Source organism: Haliotis rufescens, unplaced genomic scaffold, assembly GCF_023055435.1.
Source record: "Haliotis rufescens isolate VD_foot unplaced genomic scaffold, xgHalRufe1.0.p SCAF_17, whole genome shotgun sequence".
Taxonomy (NCBI): Eukaryota; Metazoa; Mollusca; class Gastropoda; order Lepetellida; family Haliotidae; genus Haliotis; species Haliotis rufescens.
In genome coordinates this window covers 5,294,047-5,307,500 of record NW_025963857.1, presented here as the reverse complement: position 1 = coordinate 5,307,500, position 13,454 = coordinate 5,294,047, and the positions used below count along the sequence as shown (strand labels likewise).

Genomic DNA, 13,454 nt, shown 5'->3' with positions numbered 1-13,454 from the left:
CTAAGACAACTGGGCCAACCGTGCCCCCCTAGACACATGCGGACCAATTAGACACAAGGCCTATATGAAAGTAAGATAATATTCCGGAATTCGTAGAAAACAATTAACATGCCTTGTATTTCTTAGCTTTTGTATTTCTTAGCTTTTGTGAACTAACTTCTCCATAACAAGACTTTCAAAAGAACTTCAGATGTGTGGGATTTTTAGATTAATTCCTAAAAGCTTCGGCATGAATGATGAAGTGTTTGATGTTGGCAAACATGTATGACACCCGTGAAGATCCGGGGTAGAATAGGTCTTCAGCAACCCCTGCTTGCTGTAAAAGGCGACTATGCATGTCGTAAGAGGCGACTAACGGGATCGGGTGGTCAGGCTCGCTGACTTGGTTGATGCATGTCATCGATCCCAATTGCGTGGATCGATGTTCATGGTATCAATCACTGGATTGTCTGATCCAGACTCAATTATTTTAAGACCGCCGTCATATAGCTGGAATATTGCTGAGGGCGGCGTTAAACAACAAACAAACATATGTCTGAAAAAGGAGTGCGTCAGACTGATTGGACGCGAGATGTGTATGTTACAGTGTGTTCGAAGTATCGATTAGAACTATATTATTATACTCACTCGTTATCCATTCAGTGTTTGTTGACACCCACCAATGCATTGTCATTAGGAAACAGGGTCGTCATGGACAACCTCAGACAAATAACCTCAAGATTTGAATCACTTGATTGCAGCATAGAGAAGAAGTTGATTTAGGAGGACGATGGCTAAAGCATCGGTGTGTGTGCTGATTGCTACTGTGCTCAGTGCTACAGGTTTGTTTCTCTTTATGTTTATGTTTAGTGTGTTTATTTATACCGTCACCATCCACTACATGTTTCAGTTCATATGTCGTTATTCTATAAAGAAGGCGATCTGGGGATAGAAGGATAATTATAATGTCTCTTTAAGGTTTCTATCAGATTACCGGAAGTGAGTGAGTGAGTTGGGTTTAACGCCGCTCTTAACAATATTCCAGTTATATCACGGCGTGAGATTACCGGTAGTATCTCAAAACTATCTATATGTATATATCTATATTGCTTGTTTTAATGTCGAACAGATCACAGTTCGGTGTTTAGAAAACCTGAAAGAAATATTCGAAACCCTCGGTGCCTCATACATAGCTGCATTAGGGCTAAACTATAAGTTTCATCCAACTGTTTAACCATTTCCACTGATTGAGGTTTTCAAAACTTCATGCAAGTACGACCAATTTTGATACCATCCAACCTTATTTAACGGGCGGATTGATGGGTGGCTCAGTCGTCAAAGGCGCCGCAACTCGCCGTGCAGAGTTGCGTCCCTTGGGCGCACCAGAAACATCTGATTGTGGGTTCGAATCCCGGTTCGCCCCGATAATGTTTCTAGGTTTGTCAGCACCATACCCGTGCTCGTGCGTTGCAACAAAGTGGTAAACTTCGAACTTTCCTCCCACATTGTAACTGGAATACTCTTCGAAGCGGCGTTGAACCCAGCTTACTCACTAACTCATTATTTAACACACAGACAGAGAGACGAAAGGCCTCATATAACACAAGCCACAGGCTTGTTTCGGGACGTTAAAGTCTAATATTTCTTAAAATTGTTTTTCAACAACCACATTCTCTTGATCCAGGTTTGGATCTGCCGAACCTTGCGCAAAACAAGCCCACAGAACGAAGCTCAGTATATAAAGCATGGACATCTGATTTGGCTGCTGACGGCCAAAACGGCACTGACAGTGAAGCCAGACAATGTGCCCATGTGGCGGAAGCAAAGGGTGTGGTAGAGTGGTGGCAAGTAGACCTCCAGCAGACCTTCTCGGTCCTAACTGTCTCCGTCACCAACAGGGGGGACTGTTGCCGTAAGTGAAATAAACAATAATATCTATTATCGTAGATCGCATGTATAGTGAGGCTGAAACACGAACTAAAACTCAAATTAAACACACGCGCACACGCGCACGTACGCACAGACAGACAGACACACACACACGTATTTAATTCCGCGTCTGACATTTCTGAGCGCTAAGACGTCTTTGAAGATGTTTCACCGTTTTCTGTACTTTTCTTTGAACGCTCACCTTTACGCATGAATGTGTGTCTTGCATTGGGTGTTAGCAGGTTGTTAGTCTTTTTAATTTACTGTTTGGTTTTTAGATTCAATACTTAAAATGATCTTAATTATTGAAGTACCTGCAACAACTTTCCACAGACGCAGGGAACACAAACTGGTTACTGCTTATATTTTATGTCCGACTAATATACAATAATATCACACTTTCATCACGTCATCAAGGAGGAGGATCCGGCCAAATTGTTACATTCATCTATGGCTATCATACGCAGCAAACCATTCGATCACATGTAACTTCCAGGCAAACCAAACTAACTTCAGTCATTACTTTATATACATAATATAATATACTAGATTTGAAGGTGATATGAATAATAATACAGTTAATCTGAATCCGAAAGGTATGACGTTCAGTTAAATTCTGTCATAAGCATGCATCTAGAATGCGACAACAGAGTATTGATATAGGAAACATGTACTCTCACTCACATAATATAATATAATCCCAATTGCGTGGATCGATGCTTATGATGTCAATCACTGGATTGTCTGGTCCAGACTCAATTATTTACAGACCGCCGTCATATAGCTGGGATATTGCTGAGTGCGGCGTTAAACAACAAACCAACTAAGGAATGTGGTAAATGAATGGCTACATAGACCATGTAAAATTACTATTATTTGGAAGGTTCTATAATAACGATTGGAACTCAATAACAAAAGGTGAGATGAGGTTAGGTGAAATGGGGTTTAACGCCGCGTCCAAGATTATTGCACTTATATAGCGACGTCCATGTACGTGTGTGTGTTTGTGTGGCTGCTTGTACTTGTCCGGACTGATGCCGATTTATAGTGCTAGCTATGATGACACTTATATAGCGACGTGCATGTACGTGTGTGTGTTTGTGTGGCTGCTTGTACCAGTCAGGACTGATGCCGACTTATAGTGCTAGCTCACTGAGATACCATGCCGCAGTTTAACATGAATACCCCACTCAGACACAGTATATTGACCCCGAGCCGACCAGTCCTTGTTTTAGCCCCTCAATTCCCAGCGCCAGACAGGATAACAACAAGTACCATCTTTTAACGTCTTGACGCGGCCGGGAATCGAACCCCGGACCTTCCGCTCTCCGGGCGGACGCTCAACCACTAGACCACGGAGGCGGTTCAATAACAAAAGGGTCTATTTTGTGCTCACATTGCTACCAACGTTATTGTCAATATTAGCCGCCCAGCAATCATATGCAACATCATTATATACTGCTAAACAATGTTATAAGACAACTATATCAAAGAGTATAGTGATAGTGGTTCATTCCCAACTAAGTCGGCTGGGCCAGCTATTGTAATCAGACGTCTATAACCAGCCTAACCTATTTGCTACAGCTCCTCACTTCTTCTTTTTCCACATAAACACCATTTAGGTCTATGCACTTTGTCCAGCGATGTGTGATAGCTGCTGCTACGTGAATCAGTGGAATAAAACTTTAGCATTTTATTATCATGTTGGTAGACTCATATCAACCGAAGTATATATCGATTTATCCTGACTTGATATATAATCGAAGTTATATTTACTAAGATGTTTCAGAACAGGGAGGGGAAAAGTCACACGCAAACTTCATAGTCAAAATACTTCAAATAGAAAGCGTGTATGTTTTGTTCATAAAAAACATATTTGACTGTTTGTAGCTTCATACACTGTAATTACAAAACATGTTAAATAGCTTTGACTATCATATCTGACTCATTCGTATGAAATGTATGACCATTACGGTAAATTAGCCCTAGTAAATACAGAAAAAGAGTCAACAATTGCTAACAATACTGGACCAATGGCCCATTAAGGAGTCAATTGGATTCTAGCCCATTCACTTGTGGTTAAGGAAGTCCGGGTTTGGCAAGAGACAACAAGATTACAAGTCTTCACGAAACCTATCTGTTCAATGAAGGAGAAACAGATCTTTGTTTACTGGATAAACAGATGACCCTTGTTCAGTTATATAACTAATTAAAATAATGCAATTATGGCTGCCCATGGCTTCGAGGTTTTTGTTTTGTGCTTAACAAATATATATGAATATATATGTGTATGCTGCTTATTTTGGTGTGTCTTTAATAATGCGCTTGGACAACCTAGATGTCTAACGAGTGATACATGACTACACAGGTGCGTGAGGACCTACTCACGCTTGCTGATAGATACAAATTAACCCTTATCATGATGATTTGTTTTGTTTATAAAAACTGACGTCCAAAAGAAACTTTACCAGAGTTTGAAATCACTCTTGCTCAAAAACAACAAAACATACATGTATGAAGTAAAGTGTATTGAGAAGATCAATATATCAACATAATCAACAGTGAAAATGACAATTATACCGCGACCGAGAATGACGTCAGAGCCCCCCAAAGTTGGGTGTGGTACAAAACTCGAGCTTTCAGAATCATGGACAATAGGCAGAGTACATAAACAATCGCTCACTTTCAATAACAAGTCATTAGTAGCATGTGTGACCACCAGTTCTTGCCAGTTGGCTGGAGAGTGTGGTCGTTGTCGAACACGACGATCCATCAAGTCCCAGAGGTGTTCTATGGGGGACATGTCGGGTGAGCGTGCAGGCCACGGCAGGACGTTGACGTTGTTGGCTGCGAGGAAGTGACAATTCTGGCTGCATGGGCTCTGGTGTTGTGTCATGCTGATAAATGACACCACGTGGCTACTGTTGGAGAAATGGTAGGACAACTGGACGAAGAATGTTATCCATGTAACGCTGAGCTGTCAAGTTTCTGTCAACGATGACCAGCGGTGTCCTCTCCTGCCCACAGATCCCTCCCAACACCATGACACTTCCTCCACCATATGGTACGACCTCCTGCACCACTTCGGCGGTAAACACGTTGTCTTCCATCAGCCCTAAACATACAGAATCGACTTTCGTCAGTGAAGACAACCCTCTGCCAGATACGTCGTTGCCAACGTCGTACAGTGCGGGCCCATCTCAATCGCAGACGACGATGTTGCGCTGTCAATAGCTGTCCTCTGTATGGTCTAAAAGCCCTGATTCCATGAACCCTGAGTCTCCTGGCCACTGTCTGTCGACTAATCCTGTGACCTAAGGCATTTGTCGCCGATGACGTCACTGTCAGGAAGCGATTTCGGAGGTGCAAGGTACGCAAGTACCGGTCATCATGGGGCGTGGTCACCTTGGGTCTGCCTGTTCTTGGCCTGTCAGCGGTCCGCCCTGTCTGTCTGTAACGTTGCATCAAGTTGGTAACGGCAACACGGGAGCAACCGAAGGTTCGTGCAATATGGGCGTGGGTGGCTCCCATCTGTACCATACCCAAGGCTCGTTCACGTTGTTCGACTGTGAGTCGTGGCATTTCTTTTATCACTGTGGATGTCTGACTTGACGTTGCAATCGTTTTATACCCTTACCCGCACGTGCATTTGCAGTTGTCCGTGGTGCACGTGTTTTTCACCTTTTCGCGTTTTATCTCGCAAACAAGTAACAGACGATTAACATTTTCTGCATACACTATTGTTGTATTTAGGTTATGTGTTTTAGATGGACTTCATCGAAAAAAAATTATACGTTGTCTGAATTTATATTTTCAGTTGGTAAAGTTTCTTTTGGACGTCAGTTTACCAGCATTGTATCCATTTCACACACACCAAGACCATACACTTACAATAGTACATGAATGTTCCTGGGTTATTTTTGTACTTACACTTAATCAGCAATATTGATGCTATTCACGTATATTACAGTATTTTAAACAATAGAGTTAACTTTCCTTTCTAAGACTATATTAGAGTGGCGATGTAGATGCAGCTTTTCTCCCAAGGGTGGACTAAAATCGACTTCGTTATTCCAAATGAAAGCTTTCATATTGTACGAGCCATATTCGCTCTGCACAGTTGGGTTTTTTAGACATACCAGACATCAATAACCATGGGTCGAAACATGCCCCGGTTTTGCTTATTGGTTTGTCAGCACTATACCCACAGTTGTGAATGTCTCCCACACGAGACAATAACTGTGACACTGACTGAGAAACCGTTAGCCCATTATGAACTTTTGCACTCTGTGTCACCATACACACATTGTTCTGGTTGTTGTGTATCGTTGCAGTATAAAACGATATATTTGTGACTACAACAGGAGTAGGTAATAGGCTATTTGGACTTGTACCACTATAATCCCGTTTACACCTGTTGTCAGCTTTGTTTGTTTGTTTGTTTAACGGCGCACCCAACAATATTCCACCTAGCTGGCGACGGTCTGTAAATAATCGAGTCTGGACCAGACAATCCACGCAATTTGGATACGATGACATGCATCAACCAGGTCAGCGAGCCTGACCACCCGATCCCGTTAGTTGCCTCTTACGACAAGCATAGTCACCTTTTACGGCAAGCATGGGTTGCTGAAGACCTATTCTATCCCGGATCTTCACGAGTCGATAAAAGGGTATCAGCATATGTGAAAATATAGTAACGTAAACCCAATATTTCAAATGTTGGAAACATACATCTTGTTTTAGTACCGGTAATATGATCATGTCAAAACTATTCAAACACGTACCCGTGATATCTGGAATGATACATAACATTCTGAGGCATGAAAACATTTGAAAATTAAACATTTACCAATGTTTTCCCACCAAAGGAAATGTCCATATTTCAAACCCTAGTAAACTTAGAAATGAGTCGGAAATTTCAGCACTCATTACAATTAAAAGGAATGCATTGCAAATACGGTTAATACGGTCGCAGCATTTATGACAATGGTGCTTGTGCATACGACTATACGCGGTGATCATACATTTCTAAAGTATATATAGCTTCATATGAAATAAACGCCCAAAGACAGCTTATATCGGGAAACATAAGCAAATCCGTCCATAGAATGCATTTCCTACTGTATTTGAGTTTATTTCAGTGGTGTAAAATCCGACTTTTGGTCCTGTTTTCTAGGCTAGTTTCTTTCTGATAGTAAATCCCTCAGCTCATTGAGTCTATACTGTGCACGATCTGAATTAAATACTATCGCGCGGACTCTACGTGATAATGAGTAAGGGACACTGTTTTTGTGTTTGAGGTATTTTTTAGAATCGGTTGATTTGTAAGATACATCTGTTCAATGTTACTGGATGATATTGTACCCATTACATCTAGTAACAAAATACTTTTATCTTTCATCGCTTAAGTAAACGTTGAACTTAGATGGAGTGTCTGTACAATATCTCTCAGACACTGTCAATCTTGTTCACTCCGATTCCAAGGATTAAAAAAACAATCATCTAAAAATCATTTTCCATATGTTTTGAAATCCCTGTCGAAATTCAATGCGAATTGTTCACCAAATGTTGAGTGCAATTTTTCCTCCAAATAGCCAAGTACAAGTGTTGCATAAGTAATATAAAAGTATTATTGTTAAGAATAAATCGATAATGGATTCCAAGGTAATGTCATGCTTGAACGGTGTTTAATTATCCAGTATTCAATACCTTTATGCCAAGATCATGAGGAATGTTTCAATATAAACTAACTGCATCAACACTGACTTACTGAGTAACATTTTCGACTGAGGCGGGAAGCTGGTTAAGAAAGTCTTTGGTATCTTTTATGTATCTTTTGACACGTTTGGTGATTGGTTTTAGCGCTTTATCCATAAGGTCACTGATTCTGTGTGGGGGACATTTGGGTGCAGCAATTATTGGTCGTAATCTTAAATCATATACAGGGGGTATTCTTGCAGAAGCAGAATTCAATATTTGACATTATTCTTGAATCTGTGCACTTATGAACTGGGAGGCCATAAAAATTACTTTCTTTTGATTCATAATTAACTAAATAATCCTCTTCGCTTTTAGTTAGGCATTAAGAATGTGAATGTACTTATCTTTTATGATTAAGTAATTCAGATTTCTCCGAACTGTCTGAAAGTTTCCTGTAACGAGATTCATCTTTTAAGACATCTAATTAGGGGCTTGGTAATAATTGTTGTCCATATTATAGCGCCCCCCTTATTAGCTTCTTTAATAACATTTTAATAATTTATTGAAAATATGTTCCGAGCCACTGGTTCATTTTTTTAAATGTTTCTTTTACCTCTTTATGGGTTTACAGTAAGGGTAATCTTGGAGGTGGTTAATAACTTTTCCAACACTTTGTTATTACCAGGTTTTGGAGTGAAGGTGATTTTGTGTTTTATAATGATAATAATCTTAATTTCTGGGATCAATATCAAAATGACTTTGGCATCTCAATTCTCTCAGTCTATGGTCAGATATTGGCGCATACTCAAATTTATGGCAGATAATCATACAATATTAAAAATTATCACATAATAATAACAATATCTATAGCGCTAAACGTCGCATACATTGTATATTCGTGTATAGCGGCAGATCAATATTTTGATTTCTCTATTTTTACCATTCCCCTTCCGGAACAGCATCGTCGGTGCAGGGACTGCATATCGGTACTTTTCTTGAAAACGTATATGACATATTTCCATCCGCACCATCATATCGTTTCCCGGAGTTGATAAAATCCTGAATATTTTCACTTCTTCCTCACTGGATTTTTGAAAATCATGTAAAATGATTCGGCATTGGGGTGTTTTGATAATGGTTTCTTCCTCTGTCTGCATGAATCCGCCAAAAGAAAACCGTGCCTTATTTGTTATGAGAATATTACTTGGGGACATGGGTACATGGGGATGAGTAATCGTTGGAAAGACGTAAACAAAATTTGTGTCATGATATGCGTAAATACCTTGACACAGTTTCCGTGTGACAAATTTATGTGTCAGGCTACAGGAGTAAACATATTACCATTAGGGAGGTTAAATATAACAAACGCACTCACAACGTTGTGGGTTTCAGTTTTAGCAACAACTGCATGTCTCCACAGATCTACTTCATTTTAAAGTAATACTACAGCAATGTAGCTATTAATTATTATGAATCATGTATACCATTATGATTGTTTAACTTAAAACCCCAAATTCATTAAAGACAAAACAAATGTTTCAGGAAGACATTGTTATGAAAACATATTCCTAGTTTTGTTTTCATATGTTTGTTTTCTACTTTTATATTACATAAATATTTAAACTGAATTGTGCCGTATTCCTATTCTGATTCGGAAGGTACCACATCCAATCCATTATATACTTCAGTGTGAAAGACTGAGTCGTCCAAAGTTGAGAAAAGTGATATTATCATAACACTTAATGTTTCACACTTAACACTTTGACGGTGCTATAGTCATACAAGAGTTACTTCCCCTCAACTTGTCTCCCTTTATCGTAAGTGTCTGGCCCGTACACAAAGTGTTGACCTTTTTACGTTAGTTCCAGGTTGATAAGGCAAAATAATGACAGATAGTAATTTATGGAGTTAATGTCGCTTCATGCCATTTGTTATTCTCTTGAAAATGTCTCGTTATAAACTGTAATTTTCTCAATTAACTCGTCAATCGAGGCTGTTCTTTTTGCAAAGCGCCATTTTTGTTACTTGACCAGCGTGTTTTCTTTCGCTTCCAACAGCTGTCTCGTACCTTTCAAGAATATTTTTGTTAAAGTTGATTTTGTATATAATCATATCTATTTGTATGATACAGAATTTTCGTGACCCTAAAATATATTTTGTTACTTTTGTTTATATTGTTTAAGATTTTGTAACCACGAAACTATTTCTTTAGTCGCAGAAGTGGTGAACCGTCCCTATGTGATAGGTAGGGAGAATATACGATTGAAGGTTTTTCATTTGTAATGAAATAATTCAATTTTCCGCTAGACAATTACACAAAAGGTATATAATAAATAGGATATTCCATGTCTTTTGAAACATCATGTTTCTCTCATCTCGTGACGGGGGAAATAGAGAATATTTCATGTGTCGAGTGAAATACCATGTGAAAAAACATGATTATTATAAGGACTCATGGAATATCCTGTTTATTATATATTTTTGTTACTTTTTCATATTTAAGATTTTTCAACCACGAAACTACTTTTTTAGTCGCAAATACCAGTGGTGGTGAGCCGTCCCTACGTGATAGGTCGGGAGAATTAACGTTTCAAGGCTACACATTTGCAATGAAATAATTAAATTTTCCGCTAGACAACTACACAAAAAGAAAATAATAAATAGCATATTCCATGTTTCTCTCATCTCGTGATGGGGGAAATAGTGGCTATTTCATGTCATATTACGCCACCCGTGAAAATATCTCGAAAGCAGAACCCTGTGTACGATTCCGACTGATGTGATGTTACTAGGTGTTCGCAGGAAGGTGAGCGTAAGCAACACCACCAGTGGCATCCGTCACAAACACCTGCAAAGGCGAATCAATCAAATTGTCACCTTAGCAAACACAGGAACATATAGCACGAATCAAAGTAGGGAATTGCATGAGACCTTGTTCTTGTCACTGATGTGTCCAGTTTGGATATGTCCTCCACATGTCTACCATAGAGCTTTTTGAGAGCCTTATTGATCTTGAGTTTTGCAACCTTGTTCAAACAACTTTTGAGCAAGAGTCGTATGACGCTCTTTGAAAACTTAGTAAAAAGAGCATGTTACATTATACCATAGGATTGTGAAATGTAAACACCAAAGGCAGGTAGTGCTGGAATATTGCTCGACATAAAGGGAAATTTGATTTTTGCATTGTTGAAATCATCCATCTTGTTATACAGTCGGCATACTTGTCTTGTGGAAATTGTTTGTCACTCTCAATCTCAATGTACAGATCTAGATTGAGATTGCTTGTCAGTATACATCATTTCTAATACCCTTTTAACCTCACCCTTTTTCGCGAACACCAGGTGTTATCTCTGATCTCAGTGATCCATTCTTATAATTTCCCATAGGTACTTGCCCTTTACGCCAAGTGGAATCTGTTTCGGCAGAAAATCTAGGATGTTTTTTCTCTTGCATTGACAATTTATATATAATATAGTTGGCTTGCGATGAACAGCAGTGAATTGTCTGTAGGCTACATTTTTATCACATTTGCTTTTCACCCAGACACCAGATTTTGGAGTTAATGGTCCATCCTCATATGCACATTTAAAAACGTGTGTCTTGCGATGTTTTCCCAGTCCGTGGGTGTCTTTTTAATGCACAACATGCACCTCACGTTGAACAGGAGTGTGTATCTGAGACTTCAGACTATATTATTACCATATGCTTTCTTCCATCCAGACGAAAGATTAACCAACTTCACTGTGGAGGTCCATACTTTTGACCCGATGACCAGCAGCAACACCGGCCTACAAGTCTGCTATTTGCATGAAGGCACGGTGGGCAGCGGTCTGACGGTAGACTTGACCTGCGCCGTCAACACCATTGGACGTTACGTCAGAATCGTCAAGTACAACTCCGGTTGGAAGCCTTTAACCTTGTGTGAAGTGGCGGTGAGGGGAGCCCCAATGCACAACACATGCGGAGGTAAGGGAGTTCAGGTGACCTTACACAATTGAGGGAAGTGGATTACCAACATTACAGCACCCCTGTCAAATTCTCTAGTTACTTCACTCCTCGAAAACAGATTCAACTATCTGTCTGTAAATTTGTGTTATGTCATCCCAGAGATGATGTTGCAGTCTTCAGTCTTTAGCCTTGTGTGAAGTAGTGGTGAAGGGAGCACCTTTCACATGCGGTGGTAAGAAATTCAAGTGACATCACATAGTTGCGAGAAGCGGATTCCCAGCATTACACAACCAAAATTCTCTGTTCAAGAAATGCAGTTATCCGTCTGTAACATGGTGTTAGTCTTTTAAGAGATGACTTTCTGTTGAAACCTCACGTAACACAAGCAATGTCTGTGAGGCCACGCACGCCTCGTAGAACGTGGTGCTGATAGGGATCTGTTGGAACTTTAGTTAGGGGCGGTCGGGTAGCCTAGCGGTTAAAGCGTTCGCTCGTCACGCCAAAGACCCGGGTTAGATTCCCGACATGAGTACAATGTGTGAAGCCCATTTCTGGTGTCCCCCGCCGTGATATTGCTGGAATATTGCTAAACGCGGCTTAAAATCATACTCACTCTCTCACTCGTACAACTTCGTACTGATAGGGATTTTGTTGGAACTTTAAGTTAAATCATCTAAAACAAAGTACGGAGGTAATGAAGTGCGAGTAAACGAGGTATCGCTGTACACGAACATCCGATTTAAAAGAGCTTGTCCGCAAAACAAGAAACGCTTATGTCACTGGAGTGTTGACAGCACATTGCCTGTAACACAAAACACACAATATGGAATGTGGCAATATTTATTTATTTTTAAAGTTTATATTTTAAACTGCACTCATACCTCTTATGATTTGCATCCCTTAATATGTTTCAGTGTCGCCTGTCGTGTTCACTAATCTCAGTACAGGAGCCAGGGAGCCTGACAACATCATTGCCAGTCATGAAAACATCGGGAAGCTCGACTGTGCCAACATGTGTCTCAGAAAGGCTTCTTGCAACGCCTTCAACTCAAGGTCTCCGTCAATGGGCGTGGTCAGCTGTGAGCTGCTGGCCGTGACCCTTGACCCTGTCACTAATCCACCATGGGTTGTATAAATGATCATTATGTAAAATAATGTGATAGAAAAAGCTATAGTCCTTGCCCAATTATGTTGAGCAGTGTTAAGTCAAAAACACTTTTAATACATCATGTGCACGTTTTTTTGTCTTTTCATTTCGTGCTGGTAATGAATGTAAGCTGCACACCCTGCTAAATATAGCCGCTCGCAGTCAGCTGACTCTCATTAAAATCAGATCTTAGTTCTCGCTACCGCTAAACAAAGATCGGAAGACATCCCATTAGGGGTCATGTCAGAACGACCTTTCATTCGACCAATCAGAGCGACGCTTACCAGATCATGAAAGTGACAGTGGGAATGTAATTTCTCATCATGCCTCGAAAACCTCGAAAACTTAAACACGGGGTAATCCGAACGATAGTTACGGGCTTAACGACTTAATCCATACAATCTAGACCGTCTATTAGCCATTCCAAAATGTTCTTTTGTTCAGGTTTCAATTTTTAATCGTGAATTTGTCAAAATATGTTTCGAAGATTGGCTAATGTCGACTTCTTGTTAGTCATTCCATTGGTCGGTCAAAGTTCGCGCAAGGTCGGTCTGACGTGACCCGTAATGGGTGTTTTCAGATCTTTGTTTAGCGGTAGCGAAAACTAAGATCTGATTTTAATGAGATTGCAAAAGTATGAAAGTCCCAGTGGAGGCCCGTGATAGAATACGTCCCTCCGTGATAGAATACGTCCCTCCTTGGTGCTAGTCCCCCGTTTAGACCTGGGTTAGAATAGGTCCCTCGCCCT

At 40.1% G+C, this 13,454-nt stretch overlaps 1 protein-coding gene across 1 annotated transcript; it reads left to right on the top strand.

Annotated features, from left to right (window-relative positions):
- Positions 1-769: 769 nt before the first annotated feature.
- On the top strand, positions 770-12,694 carry LOC125381102 (fucolectin-6-like). Its single transcript, XM_048397318.1, has 4 exons — positions 770-821; positions 1,664-1,891; positions 11,332-11,577; positions 12,474-12,694. Exons 1-4 carry the CDS (start codon positions 770-772, stop codon positions 12,692-12,694), a joined length of 747 nt encoding a protein of 248 aa, XP_048253275.1.
- Positions 12,695-13,454: the final 760 nt, after the last annotated feature.

Excerpts from the sequence above, each read along its gene's own strand:
- LOC125381102 (XM_048397318.1), top strand. The coding sequence starts at position 770 with ATGGCTAAAGCATCGGTGTGTGTGCTGATTGCTACTGTGCTCAGTGCT. Across the intron at positions 822-1,663 it reads TACTGTGCTCAGTGCTACAG|GTTTGGATCTGCCGAACCTT; the intron begins GTTTGTTTCTCT and ends CTCTTGATCCAG. Across the intron at positions 1,892-11,331 it reads CAACAGGGGGGACTGTTGCC|ACGAAAGATTAACCAACTTC; the intron begins GTAAGTGAAATA and ends TCTTCCATCCAG.